Source organism: Pterocles gutturalis, unplaced genomic scaffold (genome assembly GCF_000699245.1).
Source record: "Pterocles gutturalis isolate BGI_N339 unplaced genomic scaffold, ASM69924v1 scaffold10912, whole genome shotgun sequence".
NCBI lineage: Eukaryota > Metazoa > Chordata > Aves > Pterocliformes > Pteroclidae > Pterocles > Pterocles gutturalis.
Window position 1 is genome coordinate 38,381 of NW_010110279.1, and position 27,060 is coordinate 65,440.

General features: G+C 41.7%; 1 protein-coding gene across 1 annotated transcript in view; it reads left to right on the forward strand.

The window, feature by feature from the left end:
• Positions 1-26,849, forward strand: part of GSK3B (glycogen synthase kinase 3 beta) — a 63,212-nt gene extending 36,363 nt beyond the window's left edge. The window contains exons 6-9 of the mRNA XM_010073297.1: positions 234-329; positions 13,561-13,747; positions 19,394-19,492; positions 26,387-26,849. Of these exons, the coding sequence (XP_010071599.1) occupies positions 234-329; positions 13,561-13,747; positions 19,394-19,492; positions 26,387-26,454 (450 nt within the window). The 3' untranslated portion in view covers positions 26,455-26,849. The remainder of the gene's footprint in view (positions 1-233; positions 330-13,560; positions 13,748-19,393; positions 19,493-26,386) is intronic.
• The last annotated feature ends 211 nt before the right edge of the window (positions 26,850-27,060 follow it).

A 27,060-nucleotide genomic window follows, 5' to 3' on the forward strand; every position in this document is an offset into this window, starting at 1 on the left:
TGACCTTGCTTTAAACCCCCCGCAGAAGATCCCAGGAGAGGGAGGTCCCTTCCAACTTAAAAGTTCTGCACAAGTTTTTTTGTTTTGTTCTCAACGCTATATTAAGTTATTGAGTTAGACAGATTGACTTCAGTTAAGTTGTTTCTATATAGGATAGGTTATCCTGTGCTCTTTGTGTCCATATGAATGTGAAGCACATCTGAACAATTTGCCTTTTTTTCTCTCCTTTCTAGGTTCTGGGAACGCCTACAAGGGAGCAAATTAGAGAAATGAATCCAAACTATACTGAATTCAAATTCCCCCAGATTAAGGCACATCCATGGACTAAGGTGAGTCTATATGAACTGAATAATAAAGACATGTGGGCTGAAAGTAAAAAAAAAATCAATGAGTTCAGTTTGTTCAGTGGATTGGTGGCTTTTCTTTCAGTCTAAACTGGGTGCCTTTAACTAAGCTGTGGACCCAGTAACTTTTGATGTAGATAAGGAGAAGAAGTTATTGAAGCAGTGCACTGTAATATCTATTGGTCTTGGTTTTCTTGAGGTTGCCTACAAGTGGGTTTTGGGTTTTTTTTAAACAATGGTGTGTGTGTTTATAGCAGATTACGGTATATCTAAATCTTGTCATGCTGTAAATCAATGAGCACAAAAGTCACCTGTAATCAAGAAAGTGTTCCAGTGATGTGTGACACTTTCGTAGTGCTATTACATAATGTGACAATGAGGGCTGACAGTCACTTTCTTAACTGGTTCTCTCATAGATACTGTATTTGTACCCCTGTGGGTCTGCTGTTGGGGGGGAGTTGTTTTTTCTTGGAGTTACTACTTGAGATTTCTTGTTATCTAGCTTTCACAAGGAGATACTACTGCAGTATATGCAGCCAATATCATAACCTTTATGATCAAAGAGGAAACTGATAGTACTGAAACAAATACATTGCCACACAAGCTGTCTTCCACATACCAAGGAAGATGAATATTTGGCTTGGGACAGAGTAACAATAATTTAATTAGCCTCTTGGGTGTGGAGTAAGTTAAATAGTGAGTCTTGAGCAACTGGAGCCTGGGTAGTTAACGTTTTATTTTTGCTGCTTGAGAAATGTCTGATATAGTCTCAGTATATTCTCATTATATGTTAACAGCTCAGGTTTCCTTCTGCTTAAGAAAGTAGTGTGTATGTGTGGAAGAGTTGCATTCCTCGTTGAGCGCATGTCCAGATCAGATGCTTTTGGACCAAATGCTCTGTGGTGGTAGAAACTCTGGATAAACTAATTTGAGCTAATTGATAGCAGGCCATGTACCTGACAGGTACATGCCAGGCCAGGTGCTGTGAGTCACTGTTTTTGTGGTAGATTCTCCAGTGAGTTATGCACCACTTGAATTCTCCTTTTCCCCATTAATCCCTGGTTTGCATTTCCATATCAGAGTTTCTTTCAGTGCATTGGTTAAGTGATTTGTAGTAGTATGAGAGGTCAGTAAATCCAGCAAGTCTTTTTAATATATATATTTTATATAAATAACAGCCGAAAAAAATAGGGCAAATTAAATCCCTGGGGGTGGTCTCTTCAGTTTCAAATTGCGTAATGGTAAAAGTCCCTTTAATAAGTCCAGAAGTCTTATAGCACTGAGTATTAGGGTCACTCTGAATCCTGCAGTGAAAGTGTTTGGATTAGAGAAGGTTAAATTAATATGCAGTGGAATGGGAATGCAGAGATGTACCATAGGACACAGAGTTAAGCATCTAAGCTAGCTATGGAACTAATCTTCTGCCTGAATAGTCTTTAAGAATCATCTGTATGCACTTGATGGTCTTTTAGACCACAACAGAGATCTTTTGGCAAATGGAAGCTTCAGGAAAAAACTTGAGACTTAATTCTATTTATATGAATGGGTTTTTGGTTGTTCTACAGGATTGCAAGTGAAACTAAGTCAATTACAAAGAATTGAGAGGAGCTTGCCAGAAGATCAAATCTCTGTTCTCCGTTAGGGCACAATTAGTTTTGGAGAGCTGTGCTTGCAACATAGCTTCTCATTCTCAACTCTTCCTGACATCAGCTGGGTGTAAAATGGCATTTAAACCAGTTTATTACAATTGGGTTACACAATTTATGAGATCTATGCATTTCGTATTATACAAAAGTTAAATTAACAAAATGGATTATCCGGCATGGTGTTGGTAATGATGCTCATCCTCTCAATGTTATTACTTCTATAGATCCTTTCAACATTTTGAGCACATTGAGCCATGAAAGATTTAAGTAGTATTATGCAGAATTGGTTTTCCTTACCCAGCTGCATTGGTGTGACATCTGATGGTCAAGCAGTGAGCATGTGTATCCTCTTGGAGCTTTTATATCTTTAGAATTGAAAAGTGTGAGAGAAAAAGCACTTAGAATCACAGAATCATGGAATGGTTTGGGTTGGAAAGGACCTTAAAGCTCACCTAGTTCCAACCCCTCTGCCATGGGCAGGGACACCCTCCACTAGCCCAGGTTGCTCAAAGCCTCATCCAGCCTGGCCTTGAACACCTCCAGGGATGGGGCATCCACAGCTTCCCTGGGCAACCTGTTCCAGTACCTCACCACCCTCACAGTGAAAAATTTCTTCCTAATGTCTAGTCTAAATCTACCCTCTTTCAGCTTATACCCATTACCCCTTGTCCTCTCACTACACTCCCTGATACAGAGTGCCTCCCTATCTCTCCTGTAGCCCCCTTCAGGTACTGGTAGGCTGCTATTAGGTCTCCTCAGAGCCTTCTCCAGGCTGAACAACCCCAATTCTCTCAGCCTGTCCTTGTACAGGAGGTACTCCAACCCTCTGACCGTCTTCGTGGCCCTCCTCTGGACTTGCTCCAGCAGGTCCTTCTTAACTCTGGCTGTCTAATGAGCGGAAAAGGAATGACTGAAGTGAAAGTGCAATTTTTTTTTTTTTGTTAAAACTATGTATGTAACTGGGGTGCTACAGGTAGTTGCCAGTAGGACTCGGACTTCAAGTTTCAGCCTCAAAAGCACAAAGCTTTGCCGTCTAAGATGAAGAATTACTGAGGATTACAGATGTTAGAAGGTTGTTATTTTTGTGGAATAGTTGAAACCACAGCAGACAGAAATCAAGTTTTTCTGTGTTGAAAACTTCCAGGCAGCTAGTTTTCAGCATGTTTGAGAGACAGTTACTGAGAATAGAGTCACTGCCTGCTATAAGCTCTTTGACATGAGGGCATTCTCATTTTTGCTCTGTGGTGTTTAATACAACGTCGGTGTTTTTCAAAGTTGAGGGTTTTGTAGGTCCTACTTGGAGTTCATTTCATGCAGTAGAGGTGCCCAGTGAAGGTGCATGTTTAGCTACTGTCTAGAAGTTTAACTTCTTCTTTGCAGTCTAGAACTGGTTGTTTCCAGGCCAATAGTCTACACAAAAGTAAGGTCCATGATTGCCTCTTGTTTTCAGGAACTTTCTTGGTGTGCAAAATTGTGTATATATGGCAATTAAGAATTTTATTTAGAAGCTGTAGTACCTATAGATTGCATCTGAAATTGTGTGGTGCAGACTTCTGCTGTATATACCTGGGTCTGATCTGTTCTCTAGGTATTCCTGGCAGGCAGAGATAGGTTATTTTCCTACTCAGAATCACTGTGGTGGTATGATCTCCTACATTTGCTGTTACCTACTAGGCAAAGAATAATGGTGGCTGGTGCTGTAGCAGAATGAAATAGGTTCTGGGTTTTTTAAAGAACCATAGAAGTTGTTTCAGACTGAAGAAGGGTGAGTCCATGAAGGAATATTGTTTCTTGGAGTCATTCAGTTTGAGGCTTAAATGGGAATTTTGAGCACAAGTTTTAATGAAATTTGAAGTCTACCTTCACAGATGTGTCTTAGACTTTTAGGTCGAAATGGATTGGTATCATCTGAATACAGTATTCAATGTGATATAGTAGTGTGAAGAAAGAGATCTCAAATTAACAAGGCTCTTTCTTCATAGGTTAGGAGAGAAGTAAGCTGACACAAATGTTTTTCTATGCTGGAGCAATAATGCAAGTTCACAGTGAAAACTGGTTTTTCAATCTCTTGCCAATTTGAGATTGAAATACTTTTGTAACTTAAGAGCTGGAATCTCTCATAAAAAACATAGAGGCTTCTCTCTTCTCTCCAATATAGTTCTGTGTTGCCCAAGCGCATGCGTATCTTTATACCAGTTATGTGCGTGAAGCAGATGATGATGGGAGTTCAGTGTGTCCCTAGCTAGCAAAAGAAAAGAGAATCTACTTTCCAAGAGTCTTTCAAACAGTTCTTCCAAAACAGGATTTCTCTCTTTTCCTCTGGCACTCTAGCCCCAAAAGGAATAATCTGGGATGTTTTTGCTTCTTTTAGGGGTGTCCTCTTCAGAATACCGGGGTGTTTAATTTAGTAACGTAGCTGTTCTTTATTATACAGACCTCCCTTTTTCACTTAGCATAGAACATTTTTTATTTATGGAGGTGGATCCTAGTGCTTGTCTGCCTTGGTCTGCAAGTAAGTGGCATAAGTTACAAGAGAAGCAAGGTTTTGCAGAGGTGGGGATATCTTTTGACTGACTGATACAGTTAGAAAAAAAAATGGGGAGGCTTTTAGACACACAATCATGTCTTGAAGTTTATCTTGGGTCAGAAAACCTCTCCCATTTTTTCCAGCTGTATCAGTTCATCAAATAAAAGTTACTGCCCTTTCTGGAGGCTTTGCTGCTTTTGTTTTTACTAGGCCAGAACTTTCTTTGTGTCTTTCAGCCAGTTCAGCTCCTTGAGGCTTCTTTCTTGGAAGTGCAGTCTGATCTCTGCTACTGGTGTTTATAGTTGTTTCTCTTCTTCTGACTGAGCTTCTATGTGACTATACTATACTGTATATATACACTATACTCTTTGTGACTGGAAATCCAAGAAGAAAACTCTGGGATCAAGTGTGAGATTGTACATCCCAGGGCTGTTGAAGTTCAGCTTTGGTGATTAGCTTTCTCTGAATTTTTCGGCCCTTTTGGAGGGGGCAGGGACAGTGGGATGCCTGATGAAAGGTCTAAATGCATGCTTCATAAGCTTGTGTTAGATAGGCGTTGCATGGCCCCATATCAGCTACCCTTTGTCCTAGTATTACTCAAATGCTACCTTCAGATCTCAAATCCTTTGGATTATGAATAACAAAGATAGTGCTGTTATTTCCAGAAATATGAAAAATGTCCATATGGGATGGCCCGCCTTTCCCTTTGCATCCAGCTAGTAAAGGATCTTATTTGAGTAAGACTGTAGTAAAGGTAATATAATTATGTAGTTTAGGCCTCTTCTGCATGGGGCAGATGACTTGTTTGGTTTTTTCCCCCACCCAAGGATACTTCCACATTTGCTGGTAATGGCAGTATAATGAACTGACTTATCTACTGAGCTACAAGCATGCCCGTGGTTTGTGATGGCAGAACAACACAACAGGTTACGTCAGCAAGGGCTGTTTTCTTAAGTCAAATCGTAACCTCTGCCTTGTCTCCATTGTACAGACGTGAAAGCAGTTTTCACTGCAGGCAGCTCTTTAAAATAGACAGTGCATCTCTTCAGTGTGCTGTAGTTTAGTGGCCTTTGTTTCTCCTGTTCTGAAGATACTTGCAAGATTGTTCACACACACAAGCACTTTTTAAATATAGTTGGTGAGATAAATTTGAGTGTGCTTAAAAGAATGGCTTCATTCACCATCCCCAAATATATAGCTAGCTGGTGTCTGAATCACAATTTCCAAGCCAGTGTTGAGAAGGAAAGAGAGAAGAACTGTCATGTCTAGACTGGTTTTGAGTATCTCTGCCCTTCTGCAGTGCACTCTTGTGGATTAACATGTGAGGACTTCTCTCTGTGGGACGTTGCCATCACAAAGTTGCAGCAGATTAGGGCAGGGTCCCTCCCAACCTTGTAAGCATTTCCTTTTTTTTATTATTATTATTTATACTGTACAGGGCTCTCTTCTGTGTGTCTTCAAACCAAATTATTATAGCAGAGGAAAAGTGTCTAAGGTGAAACTGAAAAACAGGCTCTAGCTCATCACTTCTGGCACTTTGCCAAACAGTTGGCCACTCCTGGCTGCAGCTGAAGTTGTGCAGAACCACAGTTGGTTGTATTATAGAGTAGTTTTGGATATTGACTTTAGGATCCATATTTCTGCCTATATTATAAAATAATTTCTCCTAATATTATAAAATACTTGGCAAATATTTTAGTCTCTGTATCCTGTGAGTGTATGTGTGCATTCTTTGTATACATTTTACCATACTAATGACTTTACCTTGAATGTTAAATTTTTTTGTTCTTGTAGCAGGCAGTCCTGTCATCTTGCCCACACTCTGGGACTGGGACATAAGGAGTCTGGTCCTTCTCATGAGCATGTTTTTCCACCCTCCAGAATCAGTTTCATGTCTTTATCCTGTCCTACTCCTGCTCTCCTGGTTCTTGTCTGGTTTTTAAGCAGATTGTTTTGCTTGTAATGCTTCCAAAGTGACTGCTCATACTGTAGATTTGAGGAAGAATACCAAACAGTAAAATGGATAAATAGACAGCTTGTTTTGTCATTTGTAATTATAACTGATGACAAAAGAAAGGGAGAATTCTTTTGTCAGAAATCTTAAGTGGACTTACATTTGAATTTAAGCTGAAAAATGTAGACTCTTCTTTCTGAGACTGGGGTCTGATCTTTTGTAGATCTACAAAGATACAGTGGAGATGAGATGTTTCTTTGGGTGCAGTTTCATAATTGGCCTAAGATCATCATGGAGTGGAGTCAGTTCTCCACCTCCCACCTGCATATTCCTGATGCCTCCCTTCTGCATTGTTGTTTGTTAGAGTAGCAGAAACCTCTTGAATAACGTGAATGTTCATAATTTGGATCACCTTTCTTACCTGGCTGACTATTCAGCCCCAACTGCAAGTGTTGGGACAAAGGAACAGGGCAGACCTGCATGGCTAGGAGAAGGGCACAACTGTCTTTTCCAGCGTGAACTGGAGGGGATTTGTGCCTGTTGTGAAACTGTGCCCTGACCTCTTTCTGAAGAATACAGTTCTGTTTTTCACTTGGTGTCTAATGACTTTCCAAGAAATGAGTGAAAACAGCTCTGCTGGAGACTAACTTAAAGGAGAAAAAAAAAAAAAAAAACCCACAAGTTTTTCTGGCGAGTTCATGTTTTCCAGCTCCTTTTGTAGGAACAATGATTTTTGACAGTATAAATCTCTTATCACCATCTAAAGCCTGAGAAAAGAAGCCAGGTTTGTCGGGTGGTAAATTACCCTGCCTCTGCCCAATTTGTATGCAGTAAAGAAAGTACTGCTGAACAGTAAGTGAGCAAGCACTAATGTGATGTTGGGACATGATTTGCATCAGTGCAACTAGAGAAATCAAGTGCTAAGTTTAACATGTCTTCTGGAGTGTACTGTCTGTTTAGCTGTCCCATTGCAACACATCTGTCTAGGCTGTTCATAGCGGCTGTCCCATTGAGGGTGAGAGTACTTCCAGAGGTATATTTTTGGGGGTTCTCTGTGAGAAGAAGGGGAGCTGTTCTGCTTAGCTTTGTTGTTTTTCTTTGGAGCTTGATAGAAGCAGAGCACATGCACTGGGTAGTAAACACTAGCTCGTTCTGTCTCCACCGGGTGCTCAATGGAAGGAGCCCAGTAACAAGTGTGTGGTCTCAACGAGAAGTAGCTTTGGAGACAGGTTCCTGGTCCTGTTCCCAGTTCTGGGTTGGCTCATTTGTAAGCCACTTAACCCTTCTGCCTTTTTTTCATATTCTCCTATCTGTGTAAGTGCCATCTGACAGGGATTCTTGACTAATCAGGCGTTTACGATTTCTGAGCTGTTTTTTAGAAAACATAGGGGGATTTAAACAGATAAGGAAGTTGAGGGGCTTGTATGTATTTTGAAGTAAGTTCTGACACCCGTGCCCCTTCCCTGGACTTTTTTAACCTTCATTTGTATTACATGAGTTCTATGCACTTCAAAATAGCTGGATGGCGTATTTCAGAAATCCCGTTCTGAAACTCTCGGGCCCTTGGAATAAGATTGGTCCCGAGGGTAGAGTTTCAGCCGCAGCTTTGGGTTTCTTTGTGTCAGGTAGAGCTCAGTGTATATCCATTGTGGTCTTGCAGGTGTCTCTTCCCTCTCCTTTTGTGTTTATCAACATGTCATGTTTATTGTAAGCCTTATTACATTAAACTTGCATGATCGAAATACCGCTTCATGTTGTAAAGTCCTGGTCATTGTATTGTGATTGCATTTTTAGAAAGTTGATTTGAGGGTCCTGTCCTACATCTGATGACTTCCTTGTAAACAATACAAGCTTTTGGTTGAAGGGAGGAGCTTTCCCTCTTACCTAATGTTCATGTGCCATCAAAAATGTGCTTACAAACCAAAAGGAGATGTGCACAGACTGTCAGCCTGAATCAGTAGTGTGGGTGGTTCTTGGCAAAGCATATGATTTGCTGAAGCTGGTGAGGAAATTTTTAACCGTGGTGTCACAAACTTGATGCGTTAGCAACAGATGTCATTTTCATAAGGCTCTGCTCTCTTAGGGAGCACAGCACGCAAGCGGTGTTCACAATCTGCATGCAAAACGCACAGTGGTTGATGGCATGAAGTAATGTCTTTTAATACACGCTGGCTAGAAGAGCACCTTGGTGTAACATTGTGAAGCTTTGGCTTTGGGGCTTAATTAGACCAAGATGATGGAGCTCTGTGTTGTGCATGGAAAGTCCATTTGAAGAATGTCAATGAACTGAAAGTCAGAGCAACCATTCTGTTAAAACAATACTTAGCTCTTGCCCCATGTGGTTTTATTTGAGAGCTGAGTGTTGATGTGAGTGAAGTGAAACGGGAGAATCCTGTGCTTCCCATCCTCTTTCTTTCAAATTTCCATGTGTGCAAAAAAAAAAAAAAAAAAATCAGAAAGGCCGTGAACTCGTCTACACTGGTAGGAACTATTCCGAATTACTGAGATAAAAATGTGAGCGCTCTGCTAGTGCACAAAGACTTCATCTAAATTGAAGTCGCTTGGGGATGAGAGCCACATAGTGCACTGGGACATTTTAGCCTGGCAATCGTTTTTCAAATGTTGAAGAAGGAAGTTATTCCAGAAAAATGAAGGGGGAGTGGCATAAAAAAAACCACATTGGTAGCAGCATAACTTAGGAAGGAGAGAGGTGTGTGTCTGGCCTTGCTGTCTAGCTGTTACAGTCTGTCAGCATTTGACCATCACCAGCATGCCTGAACAAAGAAAGAACTTGCACTGGTCCCTCAGCTTTTTGGTGAGGTATAGCTTTATTGGGATCTGAAGGGGGGGGAGGGGAAGTACCAAAAGCTGTGGCTTTGGATCAGTCAGCATTTCCATTTGACATGATCATTCAGAGATTTTTGTAACTCATCCAAAATAAAATTTTAAAACAAACAAACAGCAACAAAAAAACAGTGACCTGGGTTTCAGCCTGAAATTCATTTGCTTTGCAGAAACAAGAGGTTTTGAGTTATGCAAGTGCAAATTTTCCTTGAAAAATATTGTATGTAAAGCCTCTTCTTTTTTTTTTGCATTTGTTTATCTCCAAAACAGGTTCATTTTTTAAAATGAAAACTTGAGCCTTCGGTCCCTCCTGTGGACAAATAGCCTTACACAAGGTCTTGTTTCATTTTAGAAAAATGAATTGCTGCGCCGGTGGGGTAGTATTTGATTGCTTTAAAAGTTCCTGTCAGTGTTTTATTTTTGTTTTTTTGTTTGTGGACTTGCTGTGCCTTTTGCCCGGCCATATTTAGTCTGCATACTAAATGTTAGTCCGCCCAAACACTTTGTGCACTTAGCTTTTTTTCCTTTAGTTTTCCTTTCTCCTTTTTTCTTTCTTTAATTTTTTTTCTTTTGCTTTCACCCAGATGTATTTTAGACCGAGACAGACTTTGCTCCGATGGGCCGGATTTTAGTCCGTGCACTAAATTTTAGTCCGCAGACTAAAAATAATCCGCGGATTATTTACTAAATCAATTCCCTCACTGAGAACTACAGAGACCAAAAAAAGTCTTATATGCAAGGGGCTTCACAGCTCATGAGTCCCACTGTCCATCTGTCCTCTCACCCCTTCCCACCACGGGGCACCGGCTCAGCATTGCCTTGGTGTTGGCACCCTGTGGCATGGAAGTGCTGGCATACCCGTTGCCGCAGGCGGCAGCCACTCGTGTAGTTCTCAGTGGGCGAATTGGGCAGTTTTCCCGGTGGAACTGTGTTGAATGGGAAGAGCTAAAAGACTGCAGGGGTTTTCGCTTTTATTACTTAGGGTGTTACTCGAAAGGGAGGTGGGGAGGGGACAAATTGAGGGGAAAAAATTTCTTAAGTAATGGGTGCGACAGGTATGAGGGGGAATAAACCCGCAATAGAGAGAAATTCTGACCATACCCGCACTCCTGAGGTGATACGTCCAGTTCCTGAAGAATCCTAAAGAGATAACGCCAGCAAACAAAATCCAGTGGTAGGGGAAGTCAATCCAAAATGGAGAATAATCCGCGGCGGCCTGAGGCACTCATAGCTCACACAAAATTAAAAGCATCCAAATTCAAAGTACAGATCTCAGATTTTTACTTTCTCTTCAGCACAAATTATAAATTGCTAGGGGTTTGGGGTTTTTTTTTTTTTTTTTAAAAAAACCAAAATCACCCAAAAGTTTACATTGTGTCTCTGGGACAAATTGACAAGTGGGATGCACCTTTGGAGATGAACTAATATGGCCCCATTGTCTGTGGACATTTATATCCAGGACCAAGGACTGAAAATTCTTTGGGAATTTCAATTACCCTTTTAGTTCGAGTTAGAGTTTTGATTTCAATTTTTTTTTATTTTTTTAGTAAATGCACTGGCATTGGAACATAAATTTAATATAGAAATGTTTCTGTACTATGCCTCACCATTGCACAATCGATTTTTTTGGCATACACTGTGGTGAAGTTAGACTTGCTGCTATGGAGACTGATGTTTAAAGTTTCTAATTGTATAAACATTTTCTATGTCCCCCACACCATGGATTTCTTATAATATTGGCTATATTTTTCCTTGCTGGACTATTCTCTTTTGGATTGACTCCCCCTGTTTGGATTATTTCACTGCATTATCATCTTTAGGACTCGTCAGGAACAGGACATTTCACCTCAGGAGTACGGGTATGTACTTAAACATTTTTTCAAATTACTAGGCCTAGCCTTGAAAAAAAGGAGGGAAATACTACAAGTGGAGTATTTGAGTTCGAACCCCATCCTTGAGGCAGCAGCCAGGCAAATGTTGTGACACAAGGCGATAGAGATGAGATGGGCACAGGCCTGTAGCTCACCTCATGCGTTAGTCACCACTTGTTGCAGAGGGAGGCTGTGTGAGGCCTTCTGATTTCCCCCCCCCCCAACCTGGTCTGAAGCAGTTAGAGAAGACTCTGGGAACTGCCTATCCCTAGAACTAATTTCAGATCCAAAGGCAGGCTGAGCAGTTCTCAGTAGGGTTTAGAAAATGGATTGTAGGGTTTCACTGACTTCAAAATGAAGCATTTCAGATAAGAAATTTCAATAAGAGCACTCCTTTTAAAGATAGCTGATTTGTGACTGTCTGCCCACTGATTTGCTCAAGATAAAGGCTTGTTTTCTTTAACTTAAGGAAAAAAAAAAAATTTTTTTTCTTTTTCAAATCTGTATAGTAGCTGATATGTGAGTTGCCCTGAGGAGAAAACACAACTAAGAGTGAAGTACTTCAGTTTCAAGCTGTGGTAAATCAATCCTGTGCGAAGGTGCACAAGGGAGATGTCAGTAGTTTTACCTCGTGTTAAATACCAAGCAGCTTCACTTCTGTGGATTTACCTCAAGACATACTCATTTGTGCTGCTTACCAAGGGATTAAAAAAAAAGAGCTTTTTTTTGTTGTTATTAATTATAGGTAATCTTATATTTTGTTCTGGTCAGGCTGTGACTTGGGAGCGATAACCTGCATGCAGTGTGCACTGTGGTCAGCAAGCCGAGCTCTGCAGGCAGCGGGCACTTAGGAGCTTCTGCTGCCCCTCTGGGTGACTGTATATTCACAGTACGGTGGTCAGCAGAAGTTCTCTGCCAGCGGTGTTGAGCTAAAGCCTTTATTTTTGTCATCGTAGGCCTCGTGCGAAAACTTCTTTGGTTTGTTTTGTAATAGCCTGGTAGTAGAAATAAATTCTGCTCTTTCAGTACCTGGCTCTTCGACTTCCTGAGTCAGGATTCCCTGCCACACGAGTTAGTGCACACACTGCAGCGAACCTGGGTGCTCCTGAGCCAGCTAGGCACCAAGGGGATACGATTTCAGTCCCCAAAGAGCTTGGCATTTGTATCTGAGTCTCATTCAAGAGAGCATATAAGTCTTTGGTTTAAAACCTACTTAAGGAGTGCCTGTGCAAGTTCCTCATCTGCGATTAGTTAGCATGTCATGCACTGATTTTTTTTATTTTTATTTTTTTGTTCATTGGTGCTGTGTGGCTTGGGTTCACCTGTGCTTGTGCAAAAGCATTTTGGATTAGCTCAATTTTTACCAAAAATGCTAGCATCAGAACTTAACGCTCGCACCCTCCCCATTCCCTTTTCCCCAGTCTGCGTATCACCTGCAACCTAGCGAGACAAGTGCTTGAGGAGGCCATCCAGGTCATGTACATGATTAGCTCATATTTTGCTTCTGATGTAATGAGAAGGGAGGATGGGGGTGTGATTAAGTGGTGGTTAGAACAGCTCTTAGAGGTTTAAAACAAAGCTGCAGTGAAGAACTCCTTTTTGTAATCACTCCAGGTAAAAATCTGTTAGAGTAAAATAGTTGATTCTCTTGACGCAATTTTCAGCTGTCCTTACAAATACCAAATGTGCAGGAGTTATCCCAATAAACTTATGGGATTGACTTGCCAGAATAAGGTCACAGAAGCAGTAACTTGTAAATTAGAGCTAGACATTTCCTGCACCCCACCCAGGATTTCCTTGTTGTTCTCCAAAGTTGAACAGCAGCCTCCATAGCAACAATCTGACCTGCCTGCCTGCAAAAGTCCATGTTAGTAAGACTTCATTCACTAGACAAAAAAAAAAAAGAAAACAAACAAACAAACAAACAGAAACCCCAAACCAAAAAAAATACAACCCAGAACTGTAGCGGGGCCTTATTCAATTTTTACATTCAGTGAATCCTGCTCATTTGAACCCTCCTCTGCACCTTCACTCCATCCCATATGCATGGCTGGTAGCACTTGTGTGTGTTTGTCATGATTTTTGAATGAGTTTTCCCTTCATTCTTGAAGTTGTTTTTCTGAGTGCGCTCTCATGAAGTCTCTTGCTGGCATTGCACCTTCACTCTAGTGCAAGACATTGCAATTAACCCTTTCTCAACCCCAGGAACTGGATTTTCCCATGCTTACTGGAGGACTTTGATTAGCGCAAACGACGAGTTTGTTCCAGCTTGTTGGGCAATGAGAGGTTTAATTGCTCTGACTTGCTTCTGGTCAGCAAAGAAGATAAACATATCCAGACAACCTGTTTCTCTTTTTTTTTTTTTTTTTTTTAGGTCTTCCGGCCCCGCACTCCACCAGAAGCAATTGCGCTATGTAGCCGTCTGTTGGAGTACACCCCCACTGCCCGCCTGACTCCCCTGGAGGCCTGTGCGCACTCTTTCTTCGATGAACTACGGGACCCAAATGTCAAGTTACCAAATGGGCGAGAGAAACCTGCACTCTTCAATTTCACCACTCAAGGTAGCCTGTGAGCTTTGAAGGATCCCTTCTTTAGGAAGAAGCGCTGGAATAAATGTTCATTGTAATGCAGATGTCGCTTCCTGAAAAGTGAAGGTCTCTGAGCAGAACTAAGGTTATTAAGCACTTGTATAACCAGCTGTCTATTTCAAAAGAGAGGAAAGGGTCTTGGAGAAACTGGTTACAGGATTTTCAGATGCCTGGTGCATTCAATTCAAATTTTGTGCAGGGTACCAAGTGTTGTTACTGTTAGATTGTGTGAAGAAGGCTTACGTTTGCAGTTCAATGTCTGCAACTTAGCTGATGGTTTTGTGTGAAATATCACAGTCAGTGGGCCGTGGAGATTAGATTATTGTTTTGGAGATGATCCTGCTCCTTCATACTTGAAACACCATAGCAAGGAGTAATGCATATTAGGTTTGGCAGGGACATTTGTAGTGTTACAGCTCCTTTTGGTTCTGGATGTGACATAAATACGGAGGCTTTAGTGTCCAGATTTTATGTGCTGTACAGTTCATCTGGCATTATATTGACTCAGACATTTGGAAACTGTAAAAATGACGGACAACTAACTTTCTTATTCGGAGCCAGACTGGTATCAAATTTTAAAACCATTCATGTATTCTTTTTTTTTCCACAGAAGTCAGAAATGTAAAACTGATATCCTCCCTAGAACAGTTTTGCCTGCCAAGACAGAGAATGTGAGAAGTATGGCATACAAATATGCTAGTAATTAATTTTGGAGCTGCTTTTTTTAAGTGATTAGCTGCCATTTCTCACCCTTTGAGCAAGATGTTTGTGCATTTTCTGTTTAAAGTCTGAAACACCTTTTTGGCTCAGTTAGCATCAATGTAATTTTTCAAATTCTTTAGTGCATATTTCATATTCTTTAGTGCCCATCTGCCAAAATGTGAAACAGAGCCCTCTCCCTCAACACGTGGAGCCCTTTTATTTAAAAAAAAAAAAAAAGGCAGGAGGCGAGGCTTTGTGTCTGTACAAAGTAGTATTTTAAGCTGCCTGGAAATAAACTTTTAACTTGCTTTGAGTGGTTGCCTTGCAGAAGGTAAGTATATTGAATATACTGAAACATTTCCAAAGCATCGACACATTAAAGTATTCAAGAAAATAGCTTGTGCTTCCAGCGCATTGTCCTCTGTGCTGGTTTCTACATGTGTTGTTATGAATTTAGTAGTTACGTTAGAGGTCCTTCCTTGTTACAGTACTCATGAATTGCCTTTTCTTCCCACTCTAAGGCCACTTTCAGTAGCCAAGGTAGTTTTGATCCCAGTATCTTAATACAGCTTCACCCCTGTTCTTTTTGAAAGCATTTTTTATTAATTGTTTCCTAGTGATGTTAAGATTGGGCCTATCTACTACATGAAAACAAGGATTTTAAAAAAGGGTTGGAAAGCTCTATAGTGAGTCTTCTTAAAAATCCTTAGGGGAAAAATAAATGTACATATTGAGGGTGTGTCCCTGGTTTTCCCCCAGATAGTGTGGAAACTGCTGGGTAAGCTACCCTGAGGCTCAAACAAATTTAAAGCTCCTCTTTTGCTGTCTTAAGGAGCTGATGTGCTCTCCCCTTGCACAGTGACTCATGGGACTGGCAAGAGAAATAAAGTCCAGTGGAGCGATTTCCTTAAGATTCAGAAAAGCAAGTTTCTGTCATTGGGAGGTGCCAGTTTTACCATCTAAAAAGGGAAGGCATGACAGAGGCTGGTCTTTAACACGTTTGGAAGTAAGCTCTGTTGCAGGTGACCAGCCAAGCTCAAAAAAATAACCAGAGTTTTTTAAAATAAATATACACATTGTTTAGAGTAGTGATTTTTAAGACCTTTGTAATTCGTAAATGTGCAGCAGTGAGTCTCATGTAGCAGCAATCCTGATTATGATCTCAAGATACCCAAGAAGCTTTTGCTCCTACTGTGACCACTGTGCAGTCCTTGCTCTTTGGCCAGCCTGTGCAAGGCCCTGTCAGATTGGCTAGTCCAGAGCAGAAATCCCCACTGGGAAATCGATCAGGTCATTGGAAATCAGGTGATGACTCATGTTGTCATCTGTGGTAATTTAAAAAGTAATGAAAGATATCCTTTTGTTTTGAATGACATTTGTTTTCAACAGACAATATTAAGTTTTCGAAGGAGTGTTTGATTTGGCTATATCCAGTTGCCTGAAACCCACGAAGTAAGAGGTAGCTGCAGAAGGACTGAAGGCAAAACTATTAGAAATAACAATATAAATCTGACCACTAGTGCGTTGGATTGATTTTCAGAAAGGACTTAAGCGTCATACTGAATCTGCTGATCTGGGCACTGATGCTGCTCAAATAGAGTCTAGAAAAAAAGCAGCGAAAGCATATGGAAGATAAAGATCATGGTCTTTGGCTGCCAGCAGTAGTTGTGGGGCATGTGGGTGCTTACTTTATTATAGAGATGAAATCTGTCTAATCTTAATCATGATAATTCTTATTGGTTTGCCTGTAAGATTCTCTTAGAATTTAAACAAATGTTATACGCTAAATGGGGTTTGAAAAAATTTTTTTAGTCAAGGAGATATCTCCACTAGCCACGGAACTGCAGTTCAGTGGCTGCTAGACCTGCAAGACAGAAAGCACAGAAGGCAGTTTTTCTCTTAGAAGATGAATTTTCAAACAATCTGTGAAATGACTTCCATTTCCTAAAACTTCTTGTAAAATGTTGGTGACTGTGCAGGGTCACAAATGTTCCTGTCATTCTATGTTGGCCATAAAGACTGTAAAATTCTTCTGTGATTTGGCACTTAGGAATGGTTATCATGCTTTTCAACGACAAATTACTTTTTTGTTTAAGTGTGTGGATTTTGTGGTTTTGTTTTGTGTTGTTTTTTTGTTTTTTTCAATGAGCCTGTCTCGTGACCTTTAAAAAAGATAGATATTTCTAACCAAACTGTTTCAATGTGACATGAAATCCTCAGTGTGACCATTTGAGTGCCATCTAGGGTTTTTTTAGAGTATTTCTGCTCAGGGTATGTGGGTGGGGGAAGAAAGGAAAATGATTAAACTTGTGCTGCTTCCAGCACTGTCTAGGTTGCAGAGAAACTGCTGGAATGACTTAAGTTACATGAAAGTTTGTTATTGTCAAAAAGCAAACATCATATAAGAATAACTTTTCCAGGGGATTCTGGGAGTGTTGGTATATCAAACATAACAATACTGGAAAAGAACACTGCAGTGTTTCCCAGCACCAACATTTTCCTGTATTCAGGGAATGAAGATGGTCTGGTGTTCTAGTAAAACTGGACACTTTCATTCCTGCACCTTATTGGAGATGTAAACTGACTGCAGATGTCATAATTTGAGCAAGAAAGCCAAACGTGTTCTCCCAGCTGATGTGAATGGGAGTAGGCTCTCAAAAATTAACTGGGATAACTCCTCTATTTGCATCACAGTACTGAAGACTTTGTCTGGATGGCTGCGATCACAATACCTTCTTGCAGCACTATTGGTTGTAGTTAACCCAACCTTGAATTGCAAGTTTGATTTAGATAGGCAGGCTATGGTTCAATGGCTTGTCCAAATACTGTGTTGGAAATCACTGAGAATAGAGGGTCTCAATGCTTCGTAGGCTGCAGATACCACAGGTCAAGCTTTTTCCTCATTATTGACATCTCTCATCCTTACAGATGGGACTGCTGCAAAAATATGGTAAAACAAAAATTCAGACAAGTTCTCAAGCAAAGCTGCTATTGAACTTCAGCCAAGAGTTCAATTTACTTTATTTCTTGTCTGAATTGATGGGCTCTTCTAAGTGAAGTATCAAGACATTCAAAGCATGCTGAATTTAAGAAACTTCATACCAAGAAGGATAATGTGGGGTTTGAGAAGAGGGACAAGATCAGTCTTATGGTCTCTCTGCAAGTTCTTTAAGCAGAAAATAATGGGGGGATGATAGAAACTTTCAAAAGAGTGAGGTAAACAGCAGATAATAATAACAGATTTGAGAAACAGCTTTGGAAGAAATACTAAAGGAGCAACATTTTCTAGCATGGAGCAGCTGATATCCCAGATAGTATTAAAGGATGGGTTTGTCACTGGTGTTCAGCTTTGAAACACTTGAGGATTCATGTTTCTTCAGTTTATTTTTCTGTTTAAAATTGAGACTTATAAATTCTGAATTATGAATATATGAGTTGTGAATTATTCCCACATGAATTTGAGGATTAGTATTTGTACAACTGCTATGAGTATTGAGGCTTTCTAGAAGGACCAGCTAGGTCTGCTTAGACCGGAATGGAGGATTGCAGGATAGGTTGGATGGGTTGCAGGTAATGTAGCAACTTCTGTTTGGTTCTAGATGGAGCTGTGTTCCTAAGTGCTGAAAGGCAGTCTCAAAATGTGTAGTAATAAGAGTCTTGTAAGCATGTGCGAGTCTTCTGCATCTTACCTTCCCAGCAGGAAAGAAACTCAATGTAACTTAATGGAGAAAAAAAATTGGCGAGTAGACCACTGATCCTTTTAAGCCCAAAGTTTAACGCTTGTGTTAAAACAAACAATAAAAACGAGCTGAAATAATTTAAGGCTGTGTACAAAACCACTTTACTGAGACCATGGCATGATTTGGACTGGTTTCTGTTCAACCCTTGCTATCTGGAGGTCTTATGTAAAAAGCTGTCCATTCTCGTTTCTCCTCCAGATGACCTCCTGGAGCTCCAAAAGTCATCAGTCTCCTTCCATAAGGTGACTGTTCACATCCTTTTCACTGGATGTTGCTTTCTTACGAGACAATCAGTCACTCCTGTTTCTGAAACAGACAGGACCTGTCTTGTCTCGGCTCAGTCTCACCTTCTGTGAGGTACTAGAGTCCCTTGAAAGGGTGCCAGAAGATTGTAATTTGTTGGCAATGTGTTGCCCTTAATCCTCCCACAGTTGTGTCTGTAAGATGCCTATTTCTCATTATGATACACACTGCAACTATATTAGAGTGTAAAAGACATGCGTATTTTTTCCTTGGTTAATGTCTTCAGAAAGAATGGTTGCATCATTTTGTTGTTCATTTAAATTGCCCATCAGACCAATTCCCTTTGCCTCTCCCTGTGCTTTTAAGGGAGATGTCATCTCTTCTTGACCTTACTCAAGGAGACTGCTGTGAGAGATTGGTCTTGGGTTCCTAGGTCCTTGAGAAAGTGGTGCTTGAGTGAGCAAAGAACTGAATCCCTGAAGCTCTTGGAGCAACTGTGTCAGCTGCTTGCTTGCTGAACCAGTGCCCAAAGCAGCACCACTGTTATCAGCCTTCTCCCTGAGACTGATTGCAAATGGGTTTGTGATGGGAATCCTTCCAGTGCTCAGAAGGAAACTGTTGTCATGCTGTTGATAAGGAACAGGCTTGGCTGCTGCTTTGCTAACTCCCAAGCCACTGTCTTTCTCTAGGAAATAATTCCTTTGCACCACTACCAGTAGTTTTGACAGTCTTGCTCTGGAGACTGCCTTGCCAAATATGGCTGTGTTTTCCTCTCACTGGTTGGCAAAGAAGAAATGTAGCGTGACCTTTGGCTGTAAGGGCATGCATTTCACCCAAGGTTGCTGTTATGGGGGGTAAACTTGAGGAGCTGAGCCTGCATGTGGGGCTCTTCATGGACGATAAGCTAACTCTGTTTGTTCCACCTCCCCTCCAGAACTGTCAAGTAACCCATCTCTGGCTTCGATCCTCATCCCTGCTCATGCCCGGAACCAAGCAGCTGCTTCAACCCCTACAAATGCTGCAGCGGCCTCAGGTGAGAACGTCTGCCTGCCTGCCTCCTCCCCACCCTCGCTCCCCCTGCCCAGGCACCTTCCCTCTGCTGTGGTCCATGAGCCACCTCAGTCCTTGGGGTGAACAGGGAGGAAGGGTTAATTCCAGCATCACCTGAAACTTGCTCTTGGTACGTGGTCATTTGGGTGCTAGCTGTGGTCACCAACCTAAATCCTAACCCAGGGCACTTTGACTCCACTGTTCAGTGTGTTGGTGCCTCTCGCTCAGCCTTGGGGATTGGTTTGCACCTAATTTCTGAGCTCTCAGCCTGAAATTAATACTGACTTGGAGCATGAGTTTGTGATGCCTAGGAAGAGAAGAAACAGCTAGCTTCAGTACACATGGCTTCCATGGAGCATGGATGAAGAGGATTTTTCCCCAAAGGCAATAGTGCTTAAAAGTCTGGTTAGAGGAGTTCAGTCAGTGTGCTCCCTACCTAATCTAAGTAGTTGCAGTTGTTTCTTAATGAGTTCACTTGTGCCATCTTCGGGCACGAGGCAGATGGTTTTGGGTTTTGGCCAGCACTAAGTGAATTTCTCTTTTCCCCTCTCAGGTTTCTGTCAGAAACCTTTTAAAAGCTCACTGTTGGCCTGTAGCCACTCCCTATTGTGTTCTGTTTCCAGTGAAAGCTTAAAAGCTGGGTAATATCAATTGGGAGACTCCCAGAGAAAACCCCAGGTGCTGCAGGATGTGGCAGAGGTGATTCAGTACATGGCACTCTTCCTCTGAGTCAGCCCTGAGTCAGCACAGCTGCCGGCTGTCTCAGGGCTTGGGCAACCAAAGGCAGGCTGCAAAATGGGTGTGCTTACAGACGTATGCTGCGTGCACACCAGTCCCATTTGACAAGGGCAGTGACCCCCTCTTGCAGTGCAGGGTGCCTACTCAGTGTAAGATAGCTGATAAAGAGAAGCCCTAATTAAAAAGGTATTCTTAAAACATGCAGGAAAGCGTTTGCAGGTTGATGTACAGGACAGTTACCTGATACCTGATACACTTGGTTCAGCCAGTGCTGTATAGAAAGCATTTTCATACTCCAGGACAGACAAATGCACCCAGGTTTGAAAGAGGCTTCCCTCTGAAAATGTAGTAGCAGTAGATAAAAGCTACAGCCTGTACAGTTTACGTGCTCTGAATTTAGGAGAAAGTAAAGTTGCTATTTTCAGATTTAGTATGTTTGTTTCATACACTTGGCAGTATTTTGCAAATAGTCATGTTGTCTGTTTCCCTTTTATGTGCATCTGTTGCTCAACAAGTGAGGAAAAAAGCAGATAAAGTAGTAAAAGTGATTGAAAAACTACAAAATACAAACATGGAAAATTATTTTAAGCCCTTCTGAAAAATACTGTTTCACTTTGTCCCTTTCATGCCTTTTGAGTCCTCTTTGACAACATACAAGTTGTGAGGAATTAATGGAGTTAAAAAGTCTGCTTTCACCCAGCACTTTCCAAGAGGTCATGCAGAGAAAACACGTTAGGCTGAGTCCTAAATGTGAAGTATACTGAAAGGAAAACCAAAACCAACCCCACCTTACTAATGTCAAGATTTTTAAACTTCCCGTTTGCAAGCACTGTACTGAGTTGGGATAGGGCCTCTTATTCATAGTTCAAAAACAAACAAACAAAAAATCCCTGCAGCTTGGAAAGAAATTGTGAAATTAAGTTCAGTATTGGGCAACACGCATCTCTGGGTTTCTGCAGGACAGCTGGTTTGTAGTTTTACTCACATGAGCTTCTCAGAATAGGCAGTGCAGAGTTGTGGTTTTTAGGATTAGGTCCTGTATGAGGTTATGTTAATCTGTTGTGCTTTGTATGCTCGTGCTACACTTAACAAGAGATTTTCATAGGACGGGTCCATTCTTTCTGTATCCCACCTGCACATCTCGGAGCAGGAAATTTAATGTTCTTGAGTGACTGCTAAAGCAGCATGAGAGCAACTCTCACATTTAAGCCAGGGCAGCCTGATAAGGCAGGAGGCTTTTCTGCAAAATGTTTGCTTGTGTGACTCGGCAGTACAAGTCCAGAACCTACTTTTTTGAGTGGTGGTGGTGCTACAAAATGTAGTTTTCAAGGCAATTCAAAGGGCAAAGCAAGTTATGTGTAACTGTAATCCGCATTATTAGTGTGTAACTCTTGTCTCCCTCTAGGAAGCAGAATTGATACAGAAGTTCAAGGGTGTGCTGTTACATCCAGCATAGTTACCTACTCTGTAAGCTTGAGGCATAGGTGCACATACAAGGAAATGCAGCATACTAGTTCATCACTGTAGATAATCCGGATGGGCTCTTCTTAGCTACTTGCAGACAGTTACTCCGTTTTCATAGCTGTCATGTTGGTATGCAGCCATGTCAGAATATCAGCTTTTTGATGAGGTGTAAAGCACTGCTGCTTATCATGCACCAAGGCAGGGTCATAGTTAGAGAATAAATAGAAAAATGACATCTATTTGTCCAAAGTTTAGCAAAATAGCGTTTGCCAGAAGACTTAGCAGTGGCGTGGCATTAAGAGATGGAAAGATTGGCTTTTCAACATCGCATTAACAGTGCAGGTTTCTTCAAGCCAGCAATACTAGCCCTTTGTGCTAACCAATGTGACACACGTCTGCATTTTTAACAGTTATTGAAAATGAGTAATTTTTATTAACTGATAAATTCACAGTCATGATTTCAACAGCCCAATGCAACAGTAATCCTGAAATAATGATCTTAAATGCAGAGGAATTATTGCAGGTAACTTTTCAGTGTTAAAATAATGTATTTGTTGTAAATTTCCTCTTCCCTTGAGGCATAAAGCTGGACTCACTGTCCTAATGGAATCTGGCTTTGCAGTGGGAGCACGAAGCCTTCCTGCATTGGCGTTAGTAAATGCACTTAAACATTTATGAGAAATTCTCAGTGACATTAGTGGCATGTCTAAAGTAAAATGGAGGAAAAGGAAGATGGGAGTTGTTTGCCCTGCTTGGAATGGTACGCTAGCTTTCTGTGAATTATGCTGGCCATTGATTAAAAATGCCAGTGCAGCTTTATTCATGTGGATGCTGACTTGATTTAGCTAGAGGAGGAGGATGATGGTTTCATAGCCATGCAGCCACAGCATCTGAGAGGGAAGCATGCACACCAAGCTGAAAGCATATCTGCTTGTGTGACTGCATGTTTTTCTTCCTGCGTCAGCCAGCCAGCAGCAGTAGTTACCTCTCTGTTAGTCAGCATTAAGAAGGGAAGAGCATAATTGCCATCTGCAGGGGAGTTGTGCCAGCAGGGATGCTGGGGTCGTTGTCTTGGGCATCCTGCTGTGTTGATCCCCTGTAATCCCAGAAGCGATGGTGTGCTTGAACTTTCAACAACAAAACAGATTAGAGCTGATGTTACCTGCCAACATGTGGCAGTTGAAAAAGACCCCAGTACTCTGTAAAATAAGATTTACTGCATTTATGGTATTCCCAGTGAAGGAATTTTGGAAAACTTTAATCCCTTAACCAGGAGAAGAGGGGCAAGCAATTTGCTGAGGCTTCTGCAAGCTTAGCACAGGGATAAGTCTGTGACAGAGGAGTAAAACTTGCACATTTCAGGCTTGTCAGTTTTGCTCTGAGCCCAGGATTTCTACATCCATAGGCAGGCACAAGAGGAAAACCAGGCTTTTCTCTTCCTTCCACTTGTCTCCTCAGCTGTCCTGTGAGGGCTTCCAGGCTGGTGGTAGTTTTGTTTTGGTATCTTTGCGGATGAGCAGCAGAGTCTGTCAACATTACAAATACAACCAACTAATGCTGTCATTAGTGCTAATGGGCTTTTTCAGACTGAGTTGGCATCTGTCTTTCTCTGAACTGTAGCCCTGCCTTTCCTTTCCGGGAGATTTCTAAGGAGTGTCACGTGCCCTCCAAGAAAGCTGAGGCATTCTTCAGAGGGAAAAGCTGAATTGGAGGAGGTGCTCTACATTGATGAGAGATACTTTTGCCCTCTGTTTGGAAAAAGTTTTGGAAGTGGCTGATGCTTCAGCCCTAATGTAGTTTCTTTGCCCACACAGGCAGAGAGGTATCAGGTGGGTAGTTCGGGCAAAGAGGCTGCCCTGACCTCAAGCCACATACCTGCCCCGTATAAGAAAGCCTCATGTCAGCTCCTAGCTTCACTCCCCAGCAGGGCTTCCAAAGTGGCAGGGGCCGCTTCTTTGCAAAGCAGATGTGTAGCAACATTGCGGAACACCTAGATTTTCTTCTCTTATGCCCAAATACTGATTTCTCATGGTGAGGAGGAGTAAGTGAATGTCTAGAGGCCCTCATCCTCCAGTTGTGCTTTTTTTCTGACGCTTCAGCAAAGAGATGCTGGAACAAGCCCCTCTTTGTTGCCCAAATGTCCTGCCGATGCAGGGTCAAAGAACAAGCAGGAATATCAAAATACTGCATTTTCTTGCAGCTTTGCAGCCAGTACAGCCTTAAGCAGGCTCTGCACTCTGTCCCAGCCTGGGTGGACTTCTATATATTGTTGTGAAAAGCCCTGTGTAAATGGTCCTGGTCTGCGTCACATGTTTTATTTCCTTTTTAACATGTGGTGTATATATTTCTCAGGAACTCCCCCATTAGAGTGATGATAGAAAAGGAGCATATGTTACATGTTATGTGAAGTAGCTCCATCCTCTCCTCTTTTTTCTTTATCTCTGCTTAGTAGCAATATAATGATAACAATTTCAGCCTCTGCTGTCTTCAGGAATAGGAGATCAAAAGGCACATTTCATCTCAGCAAATGAAATACAAGCACTTTTTGTACACATACACGGAGAAATCCTTTGCCAGCAATACAGAATCCAGCTGGACAGCTTGCATCAGGCACGGCAGATGTTGCATTAACTTAAGTTTATCCATACCTGAAAATTAGTCTAGAACAGGCACTGTGACATTTTAAAGTGTGGAAACTATTACTTGTGTGGCTGGGTCATTTTTGATTTCCATGGTCATTGTTGGTCTGCGTGCATGTGGGATTTGGGAATTGCTCCTTCAGGGTAATTCTCCACATAGAAGGGCATCTCTCACCTGCAAGGCTAGCTTTACAAATAACATTGGTACGGTTGTCCTCCTGCCTTGGTACTTTTAACTGCACAAACTTTTTTTTTTTCCACCACGGTGGTCACTCCTTCATGAGGGAGGGGTTGCAATTAATTTGGGGTGAGAGGAAAGGAATGGGAAACTTGCAGAGCAGTGATCTGGCATCCTGTGCCCACAGGAGGATTTTCCTTTCTGCCCACATGCTGCTCACAGCATTTTCTTTCCAAATAGGCATCATCCTCTCTTCCCATTTGTCCCTTGTATTCCTGGATGCTGCTGTTTGTTTGATTTCCTATTTTTGTTGCCAGTGGCTGTGTACGTTAATCTGTCACTCAGCGAGTTCTGCCCATCTCTAGACTCTCATTCATTTTGTTGCCTTTGTATGTGGCTGAACTGGCAACTATGATCAGGTCAATGTGGCAGGAGAGGAGGGGGGGTTGTGTTAACAGGTGACTGTAGAGCATTGCCCAGCTGCATTGCCTCCCAAGCTCTTCTGTGCTGGAGAAGGTTACTGCACCCCCACCGGCTGTATTTCGTCATGTCTATTATTTATGCTAGTCATACTGCCCTTCAGTCTGAGGTCAGTAAATCTATTCTTTCTTTTTATAAGCCTTTTTCCCCATGTCTTTCGAAGGCACTGTTTGCCCAGCCTGCCCTCTTCTGTACTGACATAATAAGTTTTTCATTTTTTTTTCCTGTTGCAGTATTGATAGCTTTGCAGTTAACCTTACTTAGATTCAGTGGGAGAAATGAACGATGGTCTCTTGTAGAAAACCTCCCATAGTAAATTTTTCCAATCCTGTATTTGTTGTGTTTAGCCATTCATCCGCTTTCCTTTTTGTGACTGTGCTAATTAGATACTGCGTAGGATGGTTCCAGATGAAGTTGGTACGTTTTTTTTCCCTACCAATTCCTCTAATACTAAGAACAGGTTTTTTTAGAGAAAATACCTGATGTATGTGGCCTATGAAAACACAGTTGCGGTTAATTTCCTTTTGGTATTTCTTTGCAAAACCTGTGTTTTCTTGGAATGTACTTTGATGTGTGCCCGTAATCCTGTGACTTCCCTCTCTGTGAAGCACTCTTCTCATGGAGAAGAGAAAGGTGTTGGAGACTGTTTACTGCAGAGACCTGATCCTTTAACAGTGTCGTATGCTTGCGTAAACCTCGTTACTGGCTTCAGGCCTTGATGTTAATCTGCTCCAGCAGTTCAGAGGGTGGCAGATCCAACTTTGGTTGAGCAACACAGAATAAAGCAGCAGACTTGAAAGACGTTTTTTTGAGGCAACAAGTGCAGGAATTACACATTAACACACAAGCTGTTACTGCCAGGGAAGCAGGCTTGTCGCATTCATTGTCTGCGCTCATTCACACAATTAACAGACACTTTTGTTACAAGAAGGCCTAACAATATGAAGCTTCAGCACCAATGTGAAACCTTGTAGTGGCCGTGGATGCTTGATAGGTTAGCTTTGGCAGTGCTACGGTGCTTTGTCTTCAGTTAGAGGTACTGGAATGTGCCATGGGGGAGTTACTGCTGCATGAGCAATGTTACATCCTGCAAAATCTGCTAGAGCCCAGCTGGGTTTTCATGTGCCAGCCTGCCACCCTCAGCCCTTGAAGGTGCCTTTGTCCTGCTCGAAGACCATCTTCCCACCCTCTTCCTGGACCGAACTGTTGTATCTGCACCCCCTGAAGTCAGGAGAGCATACTAACCAAACAGCACCTCGGTGGGAGTTGGGGGTTTCCCTGTGCAGATAGTGTCGTAACTGTTGTTCCAAAGGTGTCTGTATTTTGGAGGTAATACTGGTTGTTTTTCTCTTTCCTTCCTCTCACCTGTCGTTTGCAGATGTTAACGCAGGAGAACGAGTTCAGACCAATAGTGTAGCTACAGCATCAGCCTCCAACTCCACCTGAACCGGTACCAAGCAGCCAGCTACACGGGAAAAATCACCAGTAATTTGAGTCTTGCTCAGCAACACTGGTCACATTTGGAAAGAAAATTAAAAAGAGGAAAAAAAAAACAACCAACAAACCAACCAACCTGTTCATTTTAGTGTTCAATTTTTTATTATTATTATTGTTGTTCTTATTTAACCTTGTAAAATATCTATAAATACAAACCAGTTTCATTGTATTCTCACTCTGCAGGGTGTCCGGGGCAGGGGACTAGGTGGGGGGGAGGAGGGAAAGCAGAGCAATACAACACACCAATGTCTCTCCCCTCGACAATCTCTTCATGTTGGAAGTTTGCTGTTGTGTACTTCAGAACCAGAACTCTTGCCTCATGCCCCCTCCCACTACAGAAAGAAGGAAAACAAAACAAAGCAAAACAAAAAAACCCAAACCTCATTCTCTGCTGAAGTTCTTTTTTTTAACCTCTTTTTTTCATTTTCTTTTTAAGTGAAGTTTTGGACTTTGATGTAGTGCACAGCTTGAATTTGGTCGGGAGCTTAGCAGGGGTCATTCAACAGAGTTCAGCGTTTCTTGTCAGCGAATCCATATCCCAGGTTGTCTGAAGAA